A 19070-nucleotide genomic window follows, 5' to 3' on the forward strand; every position below is an offset into this window, starting at 1 on the left:
CCTGGAAGACCAGGAGTGTGTGATTTGCTGGGGCGGTTTCTCTGGACACTGACATTTTCTTTTCTTTTTATCCTAACAGCGTCTCAGCACTCGGGTAAGTGAAGGATTTGACATTAAGGCTTTTCCCACAGAGAAATCTCCTCTTCTCTCCATCACAGGCTAGGATAGTGACCACATCATGAGCTTCCTAATCACTGGGGTCACTAAGCTGCTTCTAGACAGGATGATGAAGGCCTGGTATTACCCTTTTGCATTTACATGAAACCACAAATCAAATCTATCCTCAAAGCAGGCTTCTTCAAACTCAACGTTCTTAAGAAACTCCGACCCCTGCTGTACACCCAAGATCTCCGCACAGTGATCCAAGCCACCCTTACCTCCAAACTGGACTATTGTAATGCCCTCCTCCTAGGGCTCCCCTTATCTTCAATAAAACCCCTTCAACTTTTGCAAAACGCCACTGCAAGGCTCATTACCAACACACGCATACACGAACATATTACCCCTGTCCTCAAGGATCTACATTGGCTTCCCATCCTTTTCCGTATACATTACAAGACCCTGACCATAGTACACAAATCTATCCACACACACAACTCCAACTGGCTTGACCTCCCTTTCACTGCGCCCCTGTCCTCCCGAGCCACCAGATCTGCCAACAAAGGTAATCTACATGTACCGTCCTTGAAGGCAGCTCATCTCTCATCCACCCGTGACCGCTCCATATCCATTGCCGGCCCCGCCCTCTGGAACTCCCTACCCGTCCACTTGCGCCTTGAACCCTGCGCCATCAAATTCAAAAAGAAACTAAAAACATTCCTGTTCAACCAAGCCTACACAGAATAGACCCTCCCTTCCCTCTATTGCTCATACCCCCTAGGTGACCGCCCTTTTCCTTATATTAAGGAATCTAATCACAATGTACATTGTTGTCTTCTTGTTATGACCTCTTGTTGATTTCTTGTTGTTTAATCTATTTTCCCTACTGCTCTAGGTTAACCCCCCTGCCCAGTTCGCCTCCCCTGTTGAAATGTACTTCTAAATCTTTTGTTAATATGTGAACCGGTATGATGTCCCCACTAATACCGGTATATAAAAGTTTCTAAATAAAATAAATGTATTTTGTGTCTTTTTCCTTATAATAATAAATAAAAATAGTGTAAATAAATGTACCAAATCAGAATCCAACTTCTCAGCGTAAAAGATCATATGTACCACACACAATTTAGCACATAGGAGTAACGGGAAATGTTTATATTGAGTTGTGATCCTTTCATGGGCCTCTGGCTCGTCTTTCTGTGGATCACTAAAGGAATAGGTAGAGGAGATGTTGAGTGCACCTGACACAGAAATAAGCACAATATTTCCCAAGCTGGAAAGAGAAAACCAGGAACCCTGTATCCCCTCTGTAACCCCCTCTGAGTGCTATCCCATTCCCTCTGTATTGATACCCAGATCGGAGGAATCACACCTTGAGATAAAAGAGGGTCTCACACAAAACATTATCATAAAACCGACAAACGTTTATTCTGGGATTCCAGCTGTCAGAGATTACAGGATATTTACATCTGATTAGATGGGGGTTCACGGCTCTCTAAAGTAACTGCTATAGCAGCTCTGCCCCAACATAAGAAACTCAAACAGGAGGTTTCTTATCAACTATAAACCTCTTATCCTCCAGAGAAGAAATACCTATAAGAGGACTGCTCACATTTCTGTCAATGCTCACTTGTCATATAGACACCTCTGTACTCTCCCACCTGGGAAAGGTAGATCTGGTGTCAGCATCGTATTCCTTTCTAGAGCATTTATAATATATTAAAAAGCACTGGTCCAAGTACAGATCCCTGAGGCACTCCACTGTTTACCCTTTTCCACTGAGAAAATTGACCATTTAATCCTACTCTGTTTCCTGTCTTTTAACCAGTTTGTAATCCACGAAAGGACATCGCCTCCTATCCCATGACTTTTTAGTTTTCTTAGCTGATGCTAATCGCACCATTGAAGGATCATGAAGTTAGAGGAAAGGAAGGATCTTCATGCTTTTCTCAGATTGTGGGAAGGAGGGAGCAGAATGCACAGAATGTGGTGAGAGTGGTTCCAGGGCCTGAGAGCTGCAGGAAGTAAACCCATCAGTGAGGGGAGCTTGCTTGGGTGCCCAAGGGAGAAAGGGCTAAGCAGAGCCTGAAAACCTGCTTGAAGTTGGGTGAGAGGGTGCAGTTAAATTAAAACAGCAAAAAAGGAAACTTCACCTCCAGAAATAAAAGAACCTCAGAGGAAATGGTCAGGAAATCTTGTTTTTTATTATTCTTAAACTGCCGAAATGTCCCAAATTTCCCGTATCTCTCCTCCCCTCTCCTCTTTGTATTCTATTAGAGTTGTAGGGTTGATTAATGTTATAAAAGCATAAAAGAGAATTGATCAAAACTCTCCTATTTATACTGCTGGGTTATGTTTCCTTTTCATTCGTAGCTACTTCAAGACCCTCCCTAGGACCAACTTTTACAGCTGGTAAGTGACATTATCTCAGGTAATAATAACATTGCCCCTTTTGAATCTGTGATACAAATCACGCAGCCTCACAGGACACCAGACGACCCATCCCAGAGGTCTCTCTTCCCAAAGTGTAAATTGTAAATTGGGATAGGATCCTGGGTCCCATGGATTGTGCTGAATGTCCTCAGTTACGTTTCAATTCTTCTTCTTCTAAGTAATCAGATGGCCTGAAGTGTTAGGGCCGTGTGGGAGCTTCAGGTTATTGGAGAACTATCTGTGCCTACTTTTACCTGCATTGTCAGGAGGAGATCCCGGGGAGAGGAAAATATCCTGTGCATATTGCAATTTCAGATCTATGGGGGTTGGTTTGCTTTTGAGTTGTTGAACTCACAGAAACAGACGCAAATACCGCAGCTAGATTGTCCTGGCAGCAATAACCAAAGGAAAAGGAAACCTGAAATTTTGCACTAATTATTTATTTATTTTATTTATTTATTTATTTAGTGTTTTTATATACCGACTTTCTCGATATGCAAATCAAATCAAGACGGTTTCCAAAGAACAAAACTTTCGCCGTAAGGCGTTACATTAAACAATAGAGTATTGAACAGGTCTTCAGCCTGGTGTGGAAAACGTCCCTGCAGTATTTGCACCAAAGAGGGCAGATTATTGCTCCCTTTGGGAGTATTTAAAGCCTTTTACACATGTAATAACAGGTTGAATACGCAGATTTTACCGCTATGGGGGCAGTTTGAGAATTCCCCTCTGTATGTTTATCTGATTATTGTTTCTACATTGCTGCTACTGTTTGATTTATTATAAAGTTGCATTTATCTATAAAGTTTTTATTTTAGATCTTGTATATCTGGCGTGTACAGTTCCAGTTTGGAAAAGAGATTTACACGTTCAAAAAAAAATAAATAGTTATTAGTCTCTAAAACAAGAAGCAAGGACTATACTTACCTAATTCAGAGCCTGTATAATGTATTTTATGTCTAATATAAAGAAAAGCTTAGCACAGAATGATGGAGATATTTTACAACCTGAAAGCCCTAATTTAACATCTTTTTTAGAGGCTTCAGTGGATGATATCCAATTGACATCTTCTTTAATAGTAGTGTTTGCATTGGAGAGTCAGAAAAATCTGGTTCTTCAGAAGTACTTTAAGAATAAAAGCTTTGCCTTTTGTGGACAATCAGTGCAGATGTTTCCTGATGTGTCCAAATCTACTCAACTCAGGAGAAAACAATTTTTATTATTGTGGCAGAGGGTTTTGGCTAGGGATGTGCAGAGCAAAATTTTATGTTCATATTTTTTATGTCCGAAAGGGGGTCCCACTTGCGGCCAATATGGACATAAAAAAAATCCAATGAGTTGGGTATATGTACATATGTGCAAAAAAAAAATTTAAAACCCCCTCACCCTTCTTAATCCCCCCCCCCAGACTTACCACAACTCCCTGGTGATCGAGCGAGGAGTGAGGACGTCATTTCTGCAATCCTTGGCGAGAAGCATGTGACGTCGGTGGCACGTCGAGTGACGCCGGCGTCACGTGATTCCCGGCGAGTTCGCGCCGGATGGCTCGTTCGGCCCAAAAAGAACTTTTGGCCAGCTTGGGGGGGTCAGGAGGCCCCCCCAAGCTGGCCAAAAGTTCTTTTTGGGCCGAACGAGCCATCCGGCGCGAACGAGCCGGGAATCACGTGACGCCGGCGTCACTCGACGTGCCGCCGACGTCACATGCTTCTCGCCAAGGATTGCAGAAATGGCGTCCTCACTCCGCTCCATCACCATGGAGTTGTGGTAAGTCGGGGGGGGGGGATTAAGGAGGGTGAGGGGGTTTATATTTTTATTTTGGCTCAACAATCGCGATTTCCCACATATCGAACATATCTATGTTCGATATGTGGGAAATCCGATCGTTTATGTCGAATCAATTTTTTAAGTAAAAAAAAAAAAAGAGTTGCGTTTCACTAATGCGGTCAATCCGAATGCACACCCCTAGTTTTGGCCCTAGGGGCCACCTTCTTCCTTAAATTCCCCTGTAAATGTTTAATTCCCTTTCAGAAAAATAAGTTTGTTTTCACCGATCCAGGGCATTTAGAAGTTTTTCTTCAAGATAAAAGTGGTTAGAGCTGGTTACAGCGACCTTGGTAGATAGAGAATGGTGAAAAATATAAAAGTCTCTCCTTGGATTATGTTGATACATAATTACTTGTGCTATTTTTCCTGTGTAACAGGCTCCCCCATGATAATGTGGTCTATACTCTGATATTACAGATGGAAGACTGCCTGAGTGTTAAAGTGTAAATGTATTCTCTTACGTAATACATGATTTTGCTTATTTCTTATTTTCATTTAAATGTATTAAGAAAGTTAATAAACTATAAATTAAAAAAAATACCTCTCCTATTTATACTGCTGGCTTATGTTTCCTTTTCATTCGTAGCTACTTCAAGACCCTCCCTAGGACCAACTTTTACAGCTGGTAAGTGACATTATCTCAGGTAATAATAACATTGCCCCTTCTGAATCTGTGATACAAATCACGCAGCCTCTCAGGACACCAGAAGTCCCATCCCAGAGGTCTCTCTTCCCAAAGTGCTGAATTGTAAATTGGGATAGGATCCTGGGTCCCATGGATTGTGCTGAATGTCCTCAGTTACGTTTCAGATCTTCTTCTTCTATGTAATCAGATGGCCTGAAGTGTTACGGCCTTGTGGGAGCTTCAGGTTATTGGAGAACTATCTGTGCCTACTTTTACCAGCATTGTCAGGAGGAGATCCCGGGGAGAGGAAAATATCCTGTGCATATTGCAATTTCACATCTATGGGGGTTGGTTTGCTTTTGAGTGGTTGAACTCACAGAAACAGACGCAAATACCGCAGCTTAGATTGTCCTGGCAGCAATAACCAAAGGAAAAGGAAACGTGAAATTGTGCACTAATTATTGTCTTTAGCCTGGCGTGGAAAGGGTCCCTGCAGTATTTGCACCAAAGAGGGCAGATTGATTATTGCTCCCTTTGGGAGTATTTAAAGCCTTTTACATGCATTAAAAACAGTTTGTATACACAGATGATACCACTAAGGGGATAGTTTGAGAATTCCCCTCTGTATGTTTATCTGATTATTGTTTCTACATTGCTGCTGCTGCTGTTTGATTTATTATAAAGTTGTATTTATCTATAAAGTTTTTATTTTAGATCTTGTATATCCAGCTTGCACAGTTCCAGTTTGGAAAAGAGATTTACAAGTTCAGAAATAAATAAATAGTTATTAGTCTCTAAAACTAGAAGCGAGGACTGTACTTACCTAATTCAGAGCCTGTAGAATGAGAAAAATGCACCACATTTCTGCTTAAAACATTTGCTCCTCTTGTACCTGTAGGTTCAATGCATGAGGTGCGGTTGGTGAATGGCTCAGACAGATGTGCAGGGCGTGTTGAAGTTTACTATGCTGGAAAATGGGGATCGGTTTGTGATGACCTGTGGGATACAAATGATGCAAATGCTGTGTGCAGACAGCTGGGCTGCGGTTCTGCTGTTGCGGCTCCTGGCAGTGCCCATTTTGGCCAAGGTACAGGAGATATCCTTCTGGATGATGTGCAGTGCAGAGGAGATGAATGGTTCCTGGGCCAGTGCTCCAGCCGTGGATGGAAAGTGCATAACTGTGGTCATCATGAAGACGCCGGTGCCATCTGCTCAGGTACCATTTCCTATTCCCCATCACGTGAGATCTCAGTTACTCCTGTATGTGTCAGCGTAGCCTTTGAGCAGTATGGACAGTTTCAGAGAAGGACGTAGCTTTATTCCTTGTTCTGGAAAAGTATTTCTTCTTTGGAGTAATCCTTGCCTCATGAAAGCTGATTGGATTGTGAAATTAGATCATTTAACACGTGGTTTGAATAAGATCCTGTAAGGCTAAATAAGGTTTTGGTTCTCATAAGCTTCTCCCTGCTATGGATGGAGCTGATGAGGCTCCAGATGCTCCTGATAGAGCAGAGAGATGGCTATTAGGGATGAAGCACAAATCAGAGCCCCTGGACTGATATGTCCATGTAATATCTGACATGCAGTCACTTCCCATAATATTTTTATAGAGATCTGTAGGCTCAGAGTATTCCTTCCTACAGAGCCAGAGTTGACTTCCAGGTGCCTATAATACAAACACCTTGGCCCTGGAGAGGAAACGGATCTGCCCAGGGACAGCAGGGTCAATGGACAATCCCAAAACATTATTAGCTGCAGTTTCATCAGACCCTGAAAAAAACTCCATGAATGGAGGGACGTCTCGGCTGACGAGTTCCCATGAGTTTATTGTTATCCTGGGGCCCATCTTCTGCAGCTTTCCTTAATAAAACCTTTTTCTTTCCGCTCAGGTTAATCTTAGACACATACAAAAGTTTGTAAGGTATGTGCTCAGACTACAAAGCTGTTTCATTTCTCTCAAATTGTTTAATATCTCATTTGCTTGTTTCATTAACATTCTAATGAAATAAAAATGAAAGGGAGTAAGGAAAAAAAGAAAGGAAAGGAAAGGAGCCAGGATCTCTTCTCCAATCCTCCCTAGTGCCTCTCTAGGTCTTCCTCATCCTCCCACTCCCACTCCTTCCCTCTCTGCAGGGGACAATTTGAATCATGATCCAGCGAGATGGGATTTTCGAGAGATTGCTTGTGTCCCATTTTGTTTTCTGCGACCTGTGAGATGGAGAAAGATGGGCAGGATGACGTGGTTAATTTTGGGGGTTTTCTCTCTGTATTGGGGGGAGGTAGGGGATTGGGGCTTTGGCAGAGGTAGCAGCAGCCAGGGACTGCATTAAAGGTGAAAATAAAAATCCAGCATTACTGGGGGGTTTTCGTTTGAAACGGCAAGTAAGAAAAGATTGTTTTGCTGCATTTTTCTTGTCATTTCTCAACAAATGTACATCTCCAAAGATGATTACTTAAATGAAAATATTCAATCTGAGAAGTAAAATGCATCTCCTGGAAGACCTGGAGTGTGTGAGTTTCCTGGGGAGGTTTCTCTGGACACTGACATTTTCTTTTCTTTTTATCCTAACAGCGTCTCAGCACTCGGGTAAGTGAAGGATTTGACATTAAGGCTTTTCCCATAGAGAAATCTCCTCTTCTCTCCATCACAGGCTAGGATAGTGACCACATCATGAGCTTCCTAATCACTGGGGTCACTAAGCTGCTTCTAGACAGGATGATGAAGGCCTGGTATTACCCTTTTGCATTTACATTTATATGTATTTAGTTTGTGTCTTTTTCCTTATAATAATAAATAAAAATAGTGTAAATAAATGTACCAAATCAGAATCCAACCTCTCAGCATAAAAGACCATATGTACCACACACAATTTAACACAGAGGAGTAATGGGAAATGTTTATATTGAGTTGTGATCCTTTCACGGGCCCCTAGAATGTGAGAGATGCCTGGTGCTGGTTTGTGAATGAAGCTCGTGTTTCTGTGGTTCACTAAAGTAATAGGTAGAGGAGATTGTTGTAGATCTGCTCCTCCAGAGGGGAGGAGTTGGCAATCTGTTATAAATCTGCTGCTCGGAGATAGCAATCTGTTATCGTGCTCCTCCTGTAGGGGGAGGAGTTAACAATCGGTTATCAATCCTTGCTGCCAGGCGTAGGAATCTGTTATAAGTCCGCCAGGGAGTTAGCAATCTGTTATGGATCACCCTGCCAAGGGGAAGAGCTAACATTTATAATACTCCATAGGCGCAGTAAATGATCTGTGATGGGTTGGCTTCCCACAGAGTGGCAGTCATATAATACTGGTCTAGTAGTGTAAGGCATGAACATTTGAGGTAAATTGGTGAATCCCTGAGCCGATGGCAGATGACAGCGCCCCCAGGAGGATATCCCGAGAGGGACCACCGGCTAGGCTGGAGTATGGAGACAAACACAGATAGTTCTTTATTAGACAGGAAGTAGAACCACCAGAGGTGGCAGTAGTGAGCTGATATGCTCGGCAGGGCTGAAGTCCCTCAGATACTGGAATTGTGGTCTCTGGGTTGCTGAGCTGTAAGGAGAGACTATAGGTAGTGAGTAGACAGGGTATGCTGGATACATAACCAGTAGTGGATGATACACTCACAATGGTAGATGTCTGTAAGGTCCTCTTATGCAACAGAGAGTCTTCAGTATTCAGGGACAGGAGCCACAGGCGAGTACTGGTTTTGTAAGCAGTCTGAAATAGTAACTCACAATATCTGTGTACGAGATGGCTTCTGGAATAGAAGAGAGTCTGGAGGGTTTTAGGAACATGGGCCCTCGTGGAGCGAGTACCGGTTCCTATCTGCAATCTCTATAATAGTAATGCAGGAGATATAGGTATATGATAGCTTCTGATATAGAAGAGAGTTGAGAAGGGATTTAGGAACATTGGGCCTTAGATTGCTAAGATGGGATCAGGTACTCGCTCCACGAGTGCCTACGTCCCTGAATGCTCAGAAGACTCCTTACTGCCTGGAAGCAGTAAGGAGTTCCTATCTGCAATGGTTCCTATCTGCAATCCATAATAGTAATGCACAACATATAGGTATATGATAGCTTCTGATATAGGAGAGAGTTGAGAAAGGATTTAGGAACATAGGCCCTCGTGGAGGGAGTACCGGTTCCTATCTGTAGAACTCACTGTGTTCACATCTGCGATCGCTTCCAGGCAGTAAGGAGTCTTCTGAGCATTCAGGGACGTAGGCCATCGTGGAGCGAGTACCTGATCCCATCTTAGCAATCTGAAATCAAGAAGAGAGCGCGGGACCCCCAAGGAGCGGGTACCCCTAGGTAAGGTGGTGGAGGCAGAGCAGTGGAGAAAGAATTCCCCTTGCTAACTAGATTCGTAGTAGCAAGCAAAGACCTTTTAATGTGGAAGCGGATGATTTCACTACAGGGGGACGCCCCGATGTTTGCGCCCTTGCTGGTACAAACTCTGGAGCGCGCATCAGGCAAGCCCGGGGATTCCAGGAAGAATGGCGAGGAGAAACCATGCAAGCATCTGTCTGTCAGACCTGAAGGGAGTCGCCACTAAGGTAGAGAGGGTAGAGCGAGGGCGAGAACAGGCACGAACGCAACAGAGATGTTGTAATGCACCTGGCACAGAGGTAAGCACAATATTTCCCAAGCTGGAAAGAGAAAACCAGGAACCCTGTATCCCTCTGTAACCCCCTCTGAGTGCTTTCCCATTCCCTCTGTATTGATACCCAGATCGGAGGAATCACACCTTGAGATAAAAGAGAGTCTCACACAAAACATTATCATAAAACCGACAAACGTTTATTCTGGGATTCCAGCTGTCAGAGATTACAGGATATTTACATCTGATTAGATGGGGGCTCACGGCTCTCTAAAGTAACTGCTATAGCAGCTCTGCCCCAACATAAGAAACTCAAACAGGAGGTTTCTTATCAACTCTAAACCTCTTATCCTGCAGAGAAGAAATACCTATAAGAGGACTGCTCACATTTCTGTCAATGCTCGCTTGTCATATAGACACCTCTGTACTCTCCCACCTGGGAAAGGAAGATCTGGTGTCAGCATCGTATTCCTTTCTAGAGCATTTATAAATATATTAAAAAGCACTGGTCCAAGTACAGATCCCTGAGGCACTCCTCTGTTTACCCTTTTCCACTGAGAAAATTGACCATTTAATCCTACTCTGTTTCCTGTCTTTTAACCAGTTTGTAATCCATGAAAGGACATCGCCTCCTATCCCATGACTTTTTAGTTTTCTTAGCTGATGCTAATCGCACCATTGAAGGATCATGAAGTTAGAGGAAAGGAAGACGTCTCCATGCTTTTCTTAGATTGTGGGAAGGAGGGAGCAGAATGCACAGAATGTGGTGAGAGTGGTTCCAGGGCCTGAGAGCTGCATGAAGTAAACCCATCAGTGAGGGGAGCTTGCTTGGGTGCCCAAGGGAGAAAGGGCTAAGCAGAGCCTGAAAACCTGCTTGAAGTCGGGTGAGAGGGTGCAGATAAATTAAAACAGCAAGAAAGGAAACTTCACCTCCAGAAATAAAAGAACCTCAGAGGACATGGTCAGGAAATCTTGTTTCTTATTATTCTTAAACTGCCGAAATGTCCCAGATTTCCCGTATCTCTCCTCCCCTCTCCTCTTTGTATTGTGTAAGAGTTGTAGGGTTGATGAATGTTATAAAAGCATAAAAGGGAATTGATCAAAACTCTCCTATTTATACTGCTGGGTTATGTTTCCTTTTCATTCGTAGCTACTTCAAGACCCTCCCTAGGACCAACTTTTACAGCTGGTAAGTGACATTATCTCAGGTAATAATAACATTGCCCCTTCTGAATCTGTGATACAAATCACGCAGCCTCTCAGGACACCAGAAGTCCCATCCCAGAGGTCTCTCTTCCCAAAGTGCTGAATTGTAAATTGGGATTGGATCCTGGGTCCCATGGATTGTGCTGAATGTCCTCAGTTACGTTTCAATTCTTCTTCTTCTATGTAATCAGATGGCCTGAAGTGTTACGGCCTTGTGGGAGCTTCAGGTTATTGGAGAACTATCTGTGCCTACTTTTACCAGCATTGTCAGGAGGAGATCCCGGGGAGAGGAAAATATCCTGTGCATGTTGCAATTTCAGATCTATGGGGGTTGGTTTGCTTTTGAGTTGTTGAACTCACAGAAACAGACGCAAATACTGCAGCTAGATTGTCCTGGCAGCAATAACCAAAGGAAAAGGAAACGTGAAATTTTGCACTAATTATTGTCTTCAGCCTGGCGTGGAAAACGTCCCTGCAGTATTTGCACCAAAGAGGGCAGATTGATTATTGCCCCCTTTGGGAGTATTTAAAGCCTTTTACATGCATTAAAAACAGTTTGTATACGCAGATGTTACCACTAAGGGGATAGTTTGAGAATTCCCCTCTGTATGATTATCTGATTATTGTTTCTACATTGCTGCTGCTGTTTGATTTATTATAAAGTTGTATTTATCTATAAAGTTTTTATTTTAGGTCTTGTATATCCAGCTTGTACAGTTCCAGTTTGGAAAAGAGATTTACACGTTCAGAAAATAAATAAATAGTTATTAGTCTCTAAAACTAGAAGCGAGGACTTTACTTCCCTAATTCAGAGCCTGTAGAATGAGAAAAATGCACCACATTTCTGCTTAAAACATTCGCTCCTCTTGTGCCTGTAGGTTCTACGCATGAGGTGCGGTTGGTGAATGGCTCAGACAGATGTGCAGGGCGTGTTGAAGTTTACCATGCTGGAAAATGGGGATCGGTTTGTGATGACCTGTGGGATACAAATGATGCAAATGCTGTGTGCAGACAGCTGGGCTGCGGTTCTGCTGTTGCGGCTCCTGGCAGTGCCCATTTTGGTCAAGGTACAGGAGATATTCTTCTGGATGATGTGCAGTGCAGAGGAGACGAGTGGTTCCTGGGCCAGTGCTCCAGCCGTGGATGGAAAGTGCATAACTGTGGTCATCATGAAGACGCCGGTGCCATCTGCTCAGGTACCGTTTCCCCTCTCCCGTCACGTGAGATCTCAGTTACTCCTGTATGTGTCAGCGTAGCCTTTGAGCAGTATGGACAGTTTCAGAGAAGGGCGTAGCTTTATTCCTTGTTCTGGAAAAGTATTTCTTCTTTGGAGTAATCCTTGCCTCATGAAAGCTGATTGGATTGTGAAATTAGATCAATTAACACGTGGTTTGAATAAGATCCTGTAATGCTAAATAAAGAGTTAGTTCTCATAAGCTTCTCCCTGCTATGGATGGAGCTGATGAGGCTCCAGATGCTCCTGATAGAGCAGAGAGATGGCTATTAGGGATGAAGCACAAATCAGAGCCCCTGGACTGATATGTCCATGTAATATCTGACATGCAGTCACGTCCCATAATATTTTTATAGAGATCTGTAGGCTCAGAGTATTCCTTTCTCCAGAGCCAGAGTTGACTTCCAGGTGCCTATAATGCAAACACCTCGGCCCTGGAGAGGAAACGGATCTGCTCAGGGACAGCAGGGTCAATGGACAATCCCCAAAACATTATTAACTGCAGTTTCATCAGACCCTGAGAAAAATCCCATGAATGGAGGGACGTCTCGGCTGACGAGTTCCCATGAGTTTATTGTTATCTTGGGGCCCTTGCTTCCCGCTCAGGTTAATTTTAGACACATACAAAAGATTGTAAGGTATGTGCTCAGACTACAAAGCTGTTTCATTTCTCTCAAATTGTTTAATATTTCATTTGCTTGTTTCATTAACTTGAAATGAAATAAAAATCAAAGGGAAAAAGGAAAAAAAGAAAGGAAAGGAGCCAGGATCTCTTCTCCAATCCTCCCTAGTGCCTGCATTTTTCTTGTCATTTCTGAACAAATATACATCTCCAAAGATGATTACTTCAATGAAAATATTCAATCTGAGAAGTAAAATGCATTTCCTGGAAGACCTGGTTTGTGTGAGTTTCCTGGGAATGTTTCTATGGACACTGACATTTTCTTTTCTTTTTATCCTAACAGCATCTCAGCACTCGGGTAAGTGAAGGATTTAACATTAAGGCTTTTCCCACAGAGAAATCTTCTCTCCATCATAGGCTAGGATAGCTTCCTTATCACTGGGGTCACTAAACTACTTCTAGACAGGATGATGTAGGCCTGGTATTACCTTTTTTCATTTACATTTCTGTGTATTTATTTGGTGTCTTTTTCCTTATAATAATAAATAAAAAGTGCAAATAAATTTACCAAATCAACCTCTCAGCGTAAAAGACCATATGTACCACACACAATTTAGCACATAGGAGAAACGGGAAATGTTTATATTGAGTTGTGATCCCTTCACGGGCCCTTAGCTCATCTTTCTCTGGTTCAATAAAGGAATAGGAAGAGGAGATGTTGTAGTGCACCTGGCACAGAGGTAAGCACAATATTTCCCAAGCTGGAAAGAGAAAACCAGGAACCCTGTATCCCCTCTGTAACCCCTCTGTGTGCTTTCCCATTCCCTCTGTATTGATACCCAGATCGGAGGAATCACACCTTGAGATAAAAGAGGGTCTCACACAAAACATTATCATAAAACCGACAAACGTTTATTCTGGGATTACAGCTGTCAGAGATTACAGGATATTTACATCTGATTAGATGGGAGTTCACGGCTCTCTAAAGTAACTGCTATAGCAGCTCTGCCCCACATAAGAAACTCAAACAAGAGGTTTCTTATCAACTATAAACCTCTTATCCTCCAGAGAAGAAATACCTATAAGAGGACTGCTCACATTTCTGTCAATGCTCACTTGTCATATAGACACCTCTGTACTCTCCCACCTGGGAAAGGTAGATCTGGTGTCAGCATAGAATACAATCTGGAATCCTTCCCAAACAGGATCTGGATCCCTTCTGGAGGTAATGGCAAAGGATACCTCCGCGTCCCCCGCTCCCTCCCTGATATATCACAAGCTCTCCAGTGCTCTCTAGACTGTAGGACTCCCAATCTCTCCTCAATCTTTTGGACCAATTCCAGGTCCCTTAATAGTTTTCCCCCTTGAGAAAAAACAAGTCCCTTGGTCTTGGGTTTTACCCCTTGAAGTGAAAAGCCCCTGCAGAGTAGGGATGTACATTATGGACAAAGCTCAAAAAGCAACAAGGTAAAAAAGCCGTGAGCAAACTTAGGAAAATAGATGCCAGGGAATATCTTTTTCCAATATCTTTATTGGCTGGAGACGTATGGAAACAATAAAAATTGCCCGACTTAGGCCGAGTTTCGCCACATCCCAGTGGCTGCCTCAGGGACTATGAGACAAACATACATGTATAAATAAACGAATAACTTGAAATCATAAATAAAAACATATATAAAAAAGTACAAAAAATACATGAAATTAATAACATATAAAATAAATAATTAAAACAAAATAAGATGAGAAACCTCACATGTACATGAAATAAATAAATGAATGTAAAACACAATAGCATATAGACAACATAAATCTAAAACCAGGTAAACCAAATGTATAGTGAAAATGGGGATCGGTTTGTGATGACCTGTGGGATACAAATGATGCAAATGCTGTGTGCAGACAGCTGGGCTGCGGTTCTGCTGTTGCGGCTCCTGGCAGTGCCCATTTTGGCCAAGGCACAGGAGATATTCTTCTGGATGATGTGCAGTGCAGAGGGGATGAATGGTTCCTGGGCCAGTGCTCCAGCCGTGGATGGAAAGTGAACCTATGTATATTATAAAAATGCAAAAAACCTATGAAGATTTGATTTAAAAATTAGACCTATGTATATCTTTCCAATTAACTTGTCGAATTGAAGTAAATTTGAAATTATTTTATAGGTAACTGAACCTCATGCGCAGCAAGGCGTATCTATTGAAAATGAGAGGTCCAAAAGCAAAGCATGTTTAAGCAGCCCCATTGTATGAATTATCAGGAAGGCTCCTGCGTCTGTGATAATGTTGCTAGCAGGTGATAGCTGCTTGGAAATGACTTTTAATATTTCTACCTTTAATATATGGCTTGGGGGTATCCAGTACATAGTGGTAGTTACTACCCTCAGCAGAGTAATGAGGGTTAACCTGCACAGAACATAAGAAGCTTGCTGGCAGACTGGATTGACCACGTAGTCCCTTTCTGCCATCTTTAGTATGTTACTATGTTTCACCCAAATATCAGTAATGCAACAATTAAGGGTAATTTGTTTCATTCGGGGACCCTGGAATGAAAAGGGCTCCCCCGATCGAAAAGAACCTTATTTAATGAATTTGTCTGAAATGAGTGCATCGATATCAAGCCTCGGACTGAAGATGGGACCTCGTCTACAGAATAGGCTGAGACCCAAACCGGGGATGCAGCCTAGGCCTGAGCGCAATGCTAGTGTCTCGGCCTAGGACCAGGCTGATGCCGGGCCTCATCGAAGACCTATATGCCTGAATAGATTCTTCTGATCAGTCAGGTAGCCGATGGCCAGGCTGGGCCTTGCTGAGGCCTAACAACGGGCCCCAGCTCTGAGACCAGGTGACTATGCCTGGACCTCAGCCTAGTCTGAAAACCAGGCCCAGGTCCGACACAGTGGCCCAACTCGGAGGCTGGATCCCAATGCCAAAGCCTTAACATAGACCGAAGCCAGACCCCAGGCGCTGCCTGGAGACTCATCCTGTCACTAGGACCTTGGCCCAGACATAGGCCCAATTCAGGGGCCTGACTTGGAGGCCGTATCTCGAGACATAAGCTTTGGCCTAGGGTCAGGCTAAGGCCTGGAGCCAGGCCTTGCAGCCATGTGGTCGGCATCTCCTAGGTTTTTTTTCTTTCTACTGATGCTGTGTGCTGGGGTCACAATCCCATATATCAAAATGGCGCTGTCTGCTGAGGTGAATGTGCTAGAATTCATTAACTCTGGTACGACCCCTGAACATGGCATCTGAAGAAAGAAGTAGAAGAAGATGGTGACCACTGAGCTGTGAGGCCTAGGATTTGGGCCTGAGTGAGACCCTAGGTCGAGGCTGGGAATCGTGACATGGCCTGCTTGCCAGGCCCTGGGCCAAGGCTCAGTTGTCAGAACCTGGCAGTAGAGGAGGACCGGAAGGCTCATCTGCATACTGCTCCCAGCATCCCCCAGGAGAGGAGTCCAGAGGTCACCGCAAGAGATCCAGGGATTGAATTCCACAGCCCCAGCTTCCAGAGGCCCCATACCCTTTGCAGTAGAGGAGGACCGGAAGGGTGCGCCTAACGACGCACGAATCTCAAACCCTTCCATTAACTGAGTGAAGATTAATTTAGCGGTGATTAAAGAGAATTGGTAAGTATAGCTTTCAGAAATTTTTGGGCTTATAAAAGTTTGGAGAAAGGTGAAATTAAGGGATATATTCTTTAGAGTTTGTGTGTGTCTGAGGTAACAAGCAAGCCAGAGATAGTTAGTTCTAGAGTCTGTCTTCCCCATCCACTCAACCCTTGATTTTTAGGCACGAGACACTTTCTCATTAAAAATCAATCAGGGGCTTATCTAATGTTGAGAAGGGCCTTGAAAGGCCTTGCACTCTGGGGGTTTAGTATGCCCTTGGGCCTCAGCCCGACCCCAGACGAATCCAGAGCTGAGACAAGAGTTGACGGCATGCTCCAGCATGGCTGAACACAGTCTTACCCTCTGCCAGGCCGGCAAGCTCCCAAGGCCAACATCCAAGGATGTTGGTAGGGGAACGGTCCTCCGACTGTTCCGAGCCCTTTCAGACCTGGCGCTTGATCGGCATTGGAGCAGCTGGCCTGAGGTTGAGGGCAGATGGAGGCCTTGACACATAGACAGGACTATGATTGATGCAACGGCATCTAGACGAAGACACAGGGTTGATGCAAAGGCATCCTTGGACGAAGACACATGGTTGATGCAACGGCATCCTTGACGAAGACACTTGGCTGATGCGACGCCATCTCGAACATGACGAGGAACTGAACATCCAAACGGGCAAGACACAAGGCATGGACATTGGCACTGTCTCTCAGGGCGCCCTACTCAGCCCACCCGCGGGACTGAGTCGTGGACTACCCTGTCCCACTGAGCGCCCTACACAGCCCTTGCAGGCTGGTCACGGACCACGAGGAGAATGGGACGAGCACAGGGAAGATCCAGGCACAGAGGAACTCCAATGACGAAGCCAGTGTCATCCGAAGCTTCCCCCATGGCTGGCAGGAATGGAGGCTCAGGAGCGCAAGGACCAATCCCACCTGCAGACCGCAGCATGCTCGGGAATACTCCATCCGAGGACCACCGGTCTACAGGAACAGAAGGCTCAGGAGCACCAGACGAAGACGCAGGGAAGAACATCCTGGACAGGAAGACACATCAGGACGAGGAAGATCATGGCGGAACATCAGGACATGGTCAGGGACCTCAGGCAAGACATCAAGACATGAAGACGTAGTACGAAGGCAGGCGAGACGAAGAGCTCCACGAAGAACAGAAGACCTTACAAGGCTCTGGCAGGCAGGAGCCTCCAGAGGGAAGTCACCACGATGCAAGGCGAAGAACAGACTGACGAAGCAGCCCTTTATAGGGCTAAAGCAGGAAGTCCACTTGAAGGTGGGGCCAGCACACTTCCTGTGCCTGGCCCTTTAAATCTGGCAGAGAGGCGCAGGCCGGAGCCTAAGGAGCAGGAAACAGGGGCTGTGCAGAACCATGGCCAGCGGCCTGCACAGAGTCTGTGCGTCAGACGCACTCCCAGATCGGCGACATCCTTTCGTGAGCCTGCGCGCGACGTCCTCATAGGCCAGCAGGTTTGAACGTTAGGTTCTTGGAGCTCATGCACAGGAGTGACAGTACCACCCGTGGGCATGGGCGCAGGGAGGAGTGAGGCACTTCCTTCCGGCACCATTTTGCAATACGGCCCGAGTATTGCAAAATGGTGCCGGCCGTATGGCCATTTTGCAATACACCAACACGATTCGAGTGCAGGAGGTCGTTCCCGGACCCCCGCTGGACTTTTAGCAAGTCTTGTGGGGGTCAGGAGGCCCCCCCAAGCTGGCCAAAAGTCCACGGGGGTCCAGCGGGGGTCCAGGAGTGATCTCCTACGCTCGTGACGTCGGGGGACAGGAACCAAAATGGCGCCATTTCTATCAACGCACCCGTGGCCCGCGAGTGGAAAATCACACCGGGACCCCCCCACTGGACCCCAGGTAATTTAAGACATTTTGGGGGGGTTCGGGAGGGTGGGGGATTTATTTTAAAGGGTCGGGGTGGGTTTTAGGGTTGTTTTAGTGTGCCGGTTTTCCCGCCCTCCCCCGATTTACGATTTACACGATATTTACAAAAACAAAACCGCAACGATCCGATTCCCCCCCCCCCCCAAGCCAAAATCGATCGTTAAGACGATCGATCACATGATTCACATCTCTATTAAATACCATCACAACTGTTTACAGAAGGGCACGATAAAGAGAAATATGGGTGGTATAGATTACAAATTACTCGTGTGCCATCATAGTACGGTAACAATTTAAAATAATAACCTAGGTGTGTAAGTTAAACCTGATTGTTAGGAACAAATTAGGCAGTTTGATTTTAACATTAATATGCTTATGTAGGTTACTAATAACTTCTAGCTTGGTGCATCCTTATCGCTCAACTATTTTTCTCCTTTTCTTTATCTTTATAAAAAGCTTGTTTAAAAAGCCAGGTTTTCAGATTAGTTTTGAATAATTTCAGATGTGTCTGTAGTCTTATTTCGAGTGGCATGGTATTCCAGAGTACAAGACCAGCCAGTGACAGTGCTCTTTCCCTTACTTGCGTGAGATGTGCTGATTTGACAGCGGGGACAGTTAGTAGAGCTTTATTTGCAGATCTCAGGTTTCTTTGTGGTACATGCATGCGCAGTGCTGTGTTAAGCCAGTCGGCTTTATCATCGTGGATTAGTTTATGGATTATACAAAGTGCTTTATATTGTATTCTTTGTTCAATTGGAAGCCAGTGGAGTTCAGCAAGTGTTCCTGTAATATGGTCACTCTTTTTTTTTGCCTGTCAAAACTCTGGCAGCGAAATTTTGCAATATTTGCAGAGGTCGAATTGTAGATTGAGGTAGTCCTAAAAGCAATGCTTTTAGGACTACAGAGAAGGGCTAC

At 44.4% G+C, this 19070-nt stretch overlaps 1 protein-coding gene across 1 annotated transcript in view; it reads left to right on the forward strand.

Annotated features, from left to right (window-relative positions):
- DMBT1 (deleted in malignant brain tumors 1) overlaps positions 1-19070 on the forward strand; it is a 306433-nt gene that overhangs the window by 101436 nt on the left and 185927 nt on the right. Inside the window, exons 23-29 of the mRNA XM_029610571.1 lie at positions 80-94; positions 2473-2511; positions 4943-4981; positions 5880-6197; positions 7554-7568; positions 10730-10768; positions 11664-11981. Of these exons, the coding sequence (XP_029466431.1) occupies positions 80-94; positions 2473-2511; positions 4943-4981; positions 5880-6197; positions 7554-7568; positions 10730-10768; positions 11664-11981 (783 nt within the window). The remainder of the gene's footprint in view (positions 1-79; positions 95-2472; positions 2512-4942; positions 4982-5879; positions 6198-7553; positions 7569-10729; positions 10769-11663; positions 11982-19070) is intronic.

Source organism: Rhinatrema bivittatum, chromosome 7 (assembly GCF_901001135.1).
Source record: "Rhinatrema bivittatum chromosome 7, aRhiBiv1.1, whole genome shotgun sequence".
NCBI lineage: Eukaryota > Metazoa > Chordata > Amphibia > Gymnophiona > Rhinatrematidae > Rhinatrema > Rhinatrema bivittatum.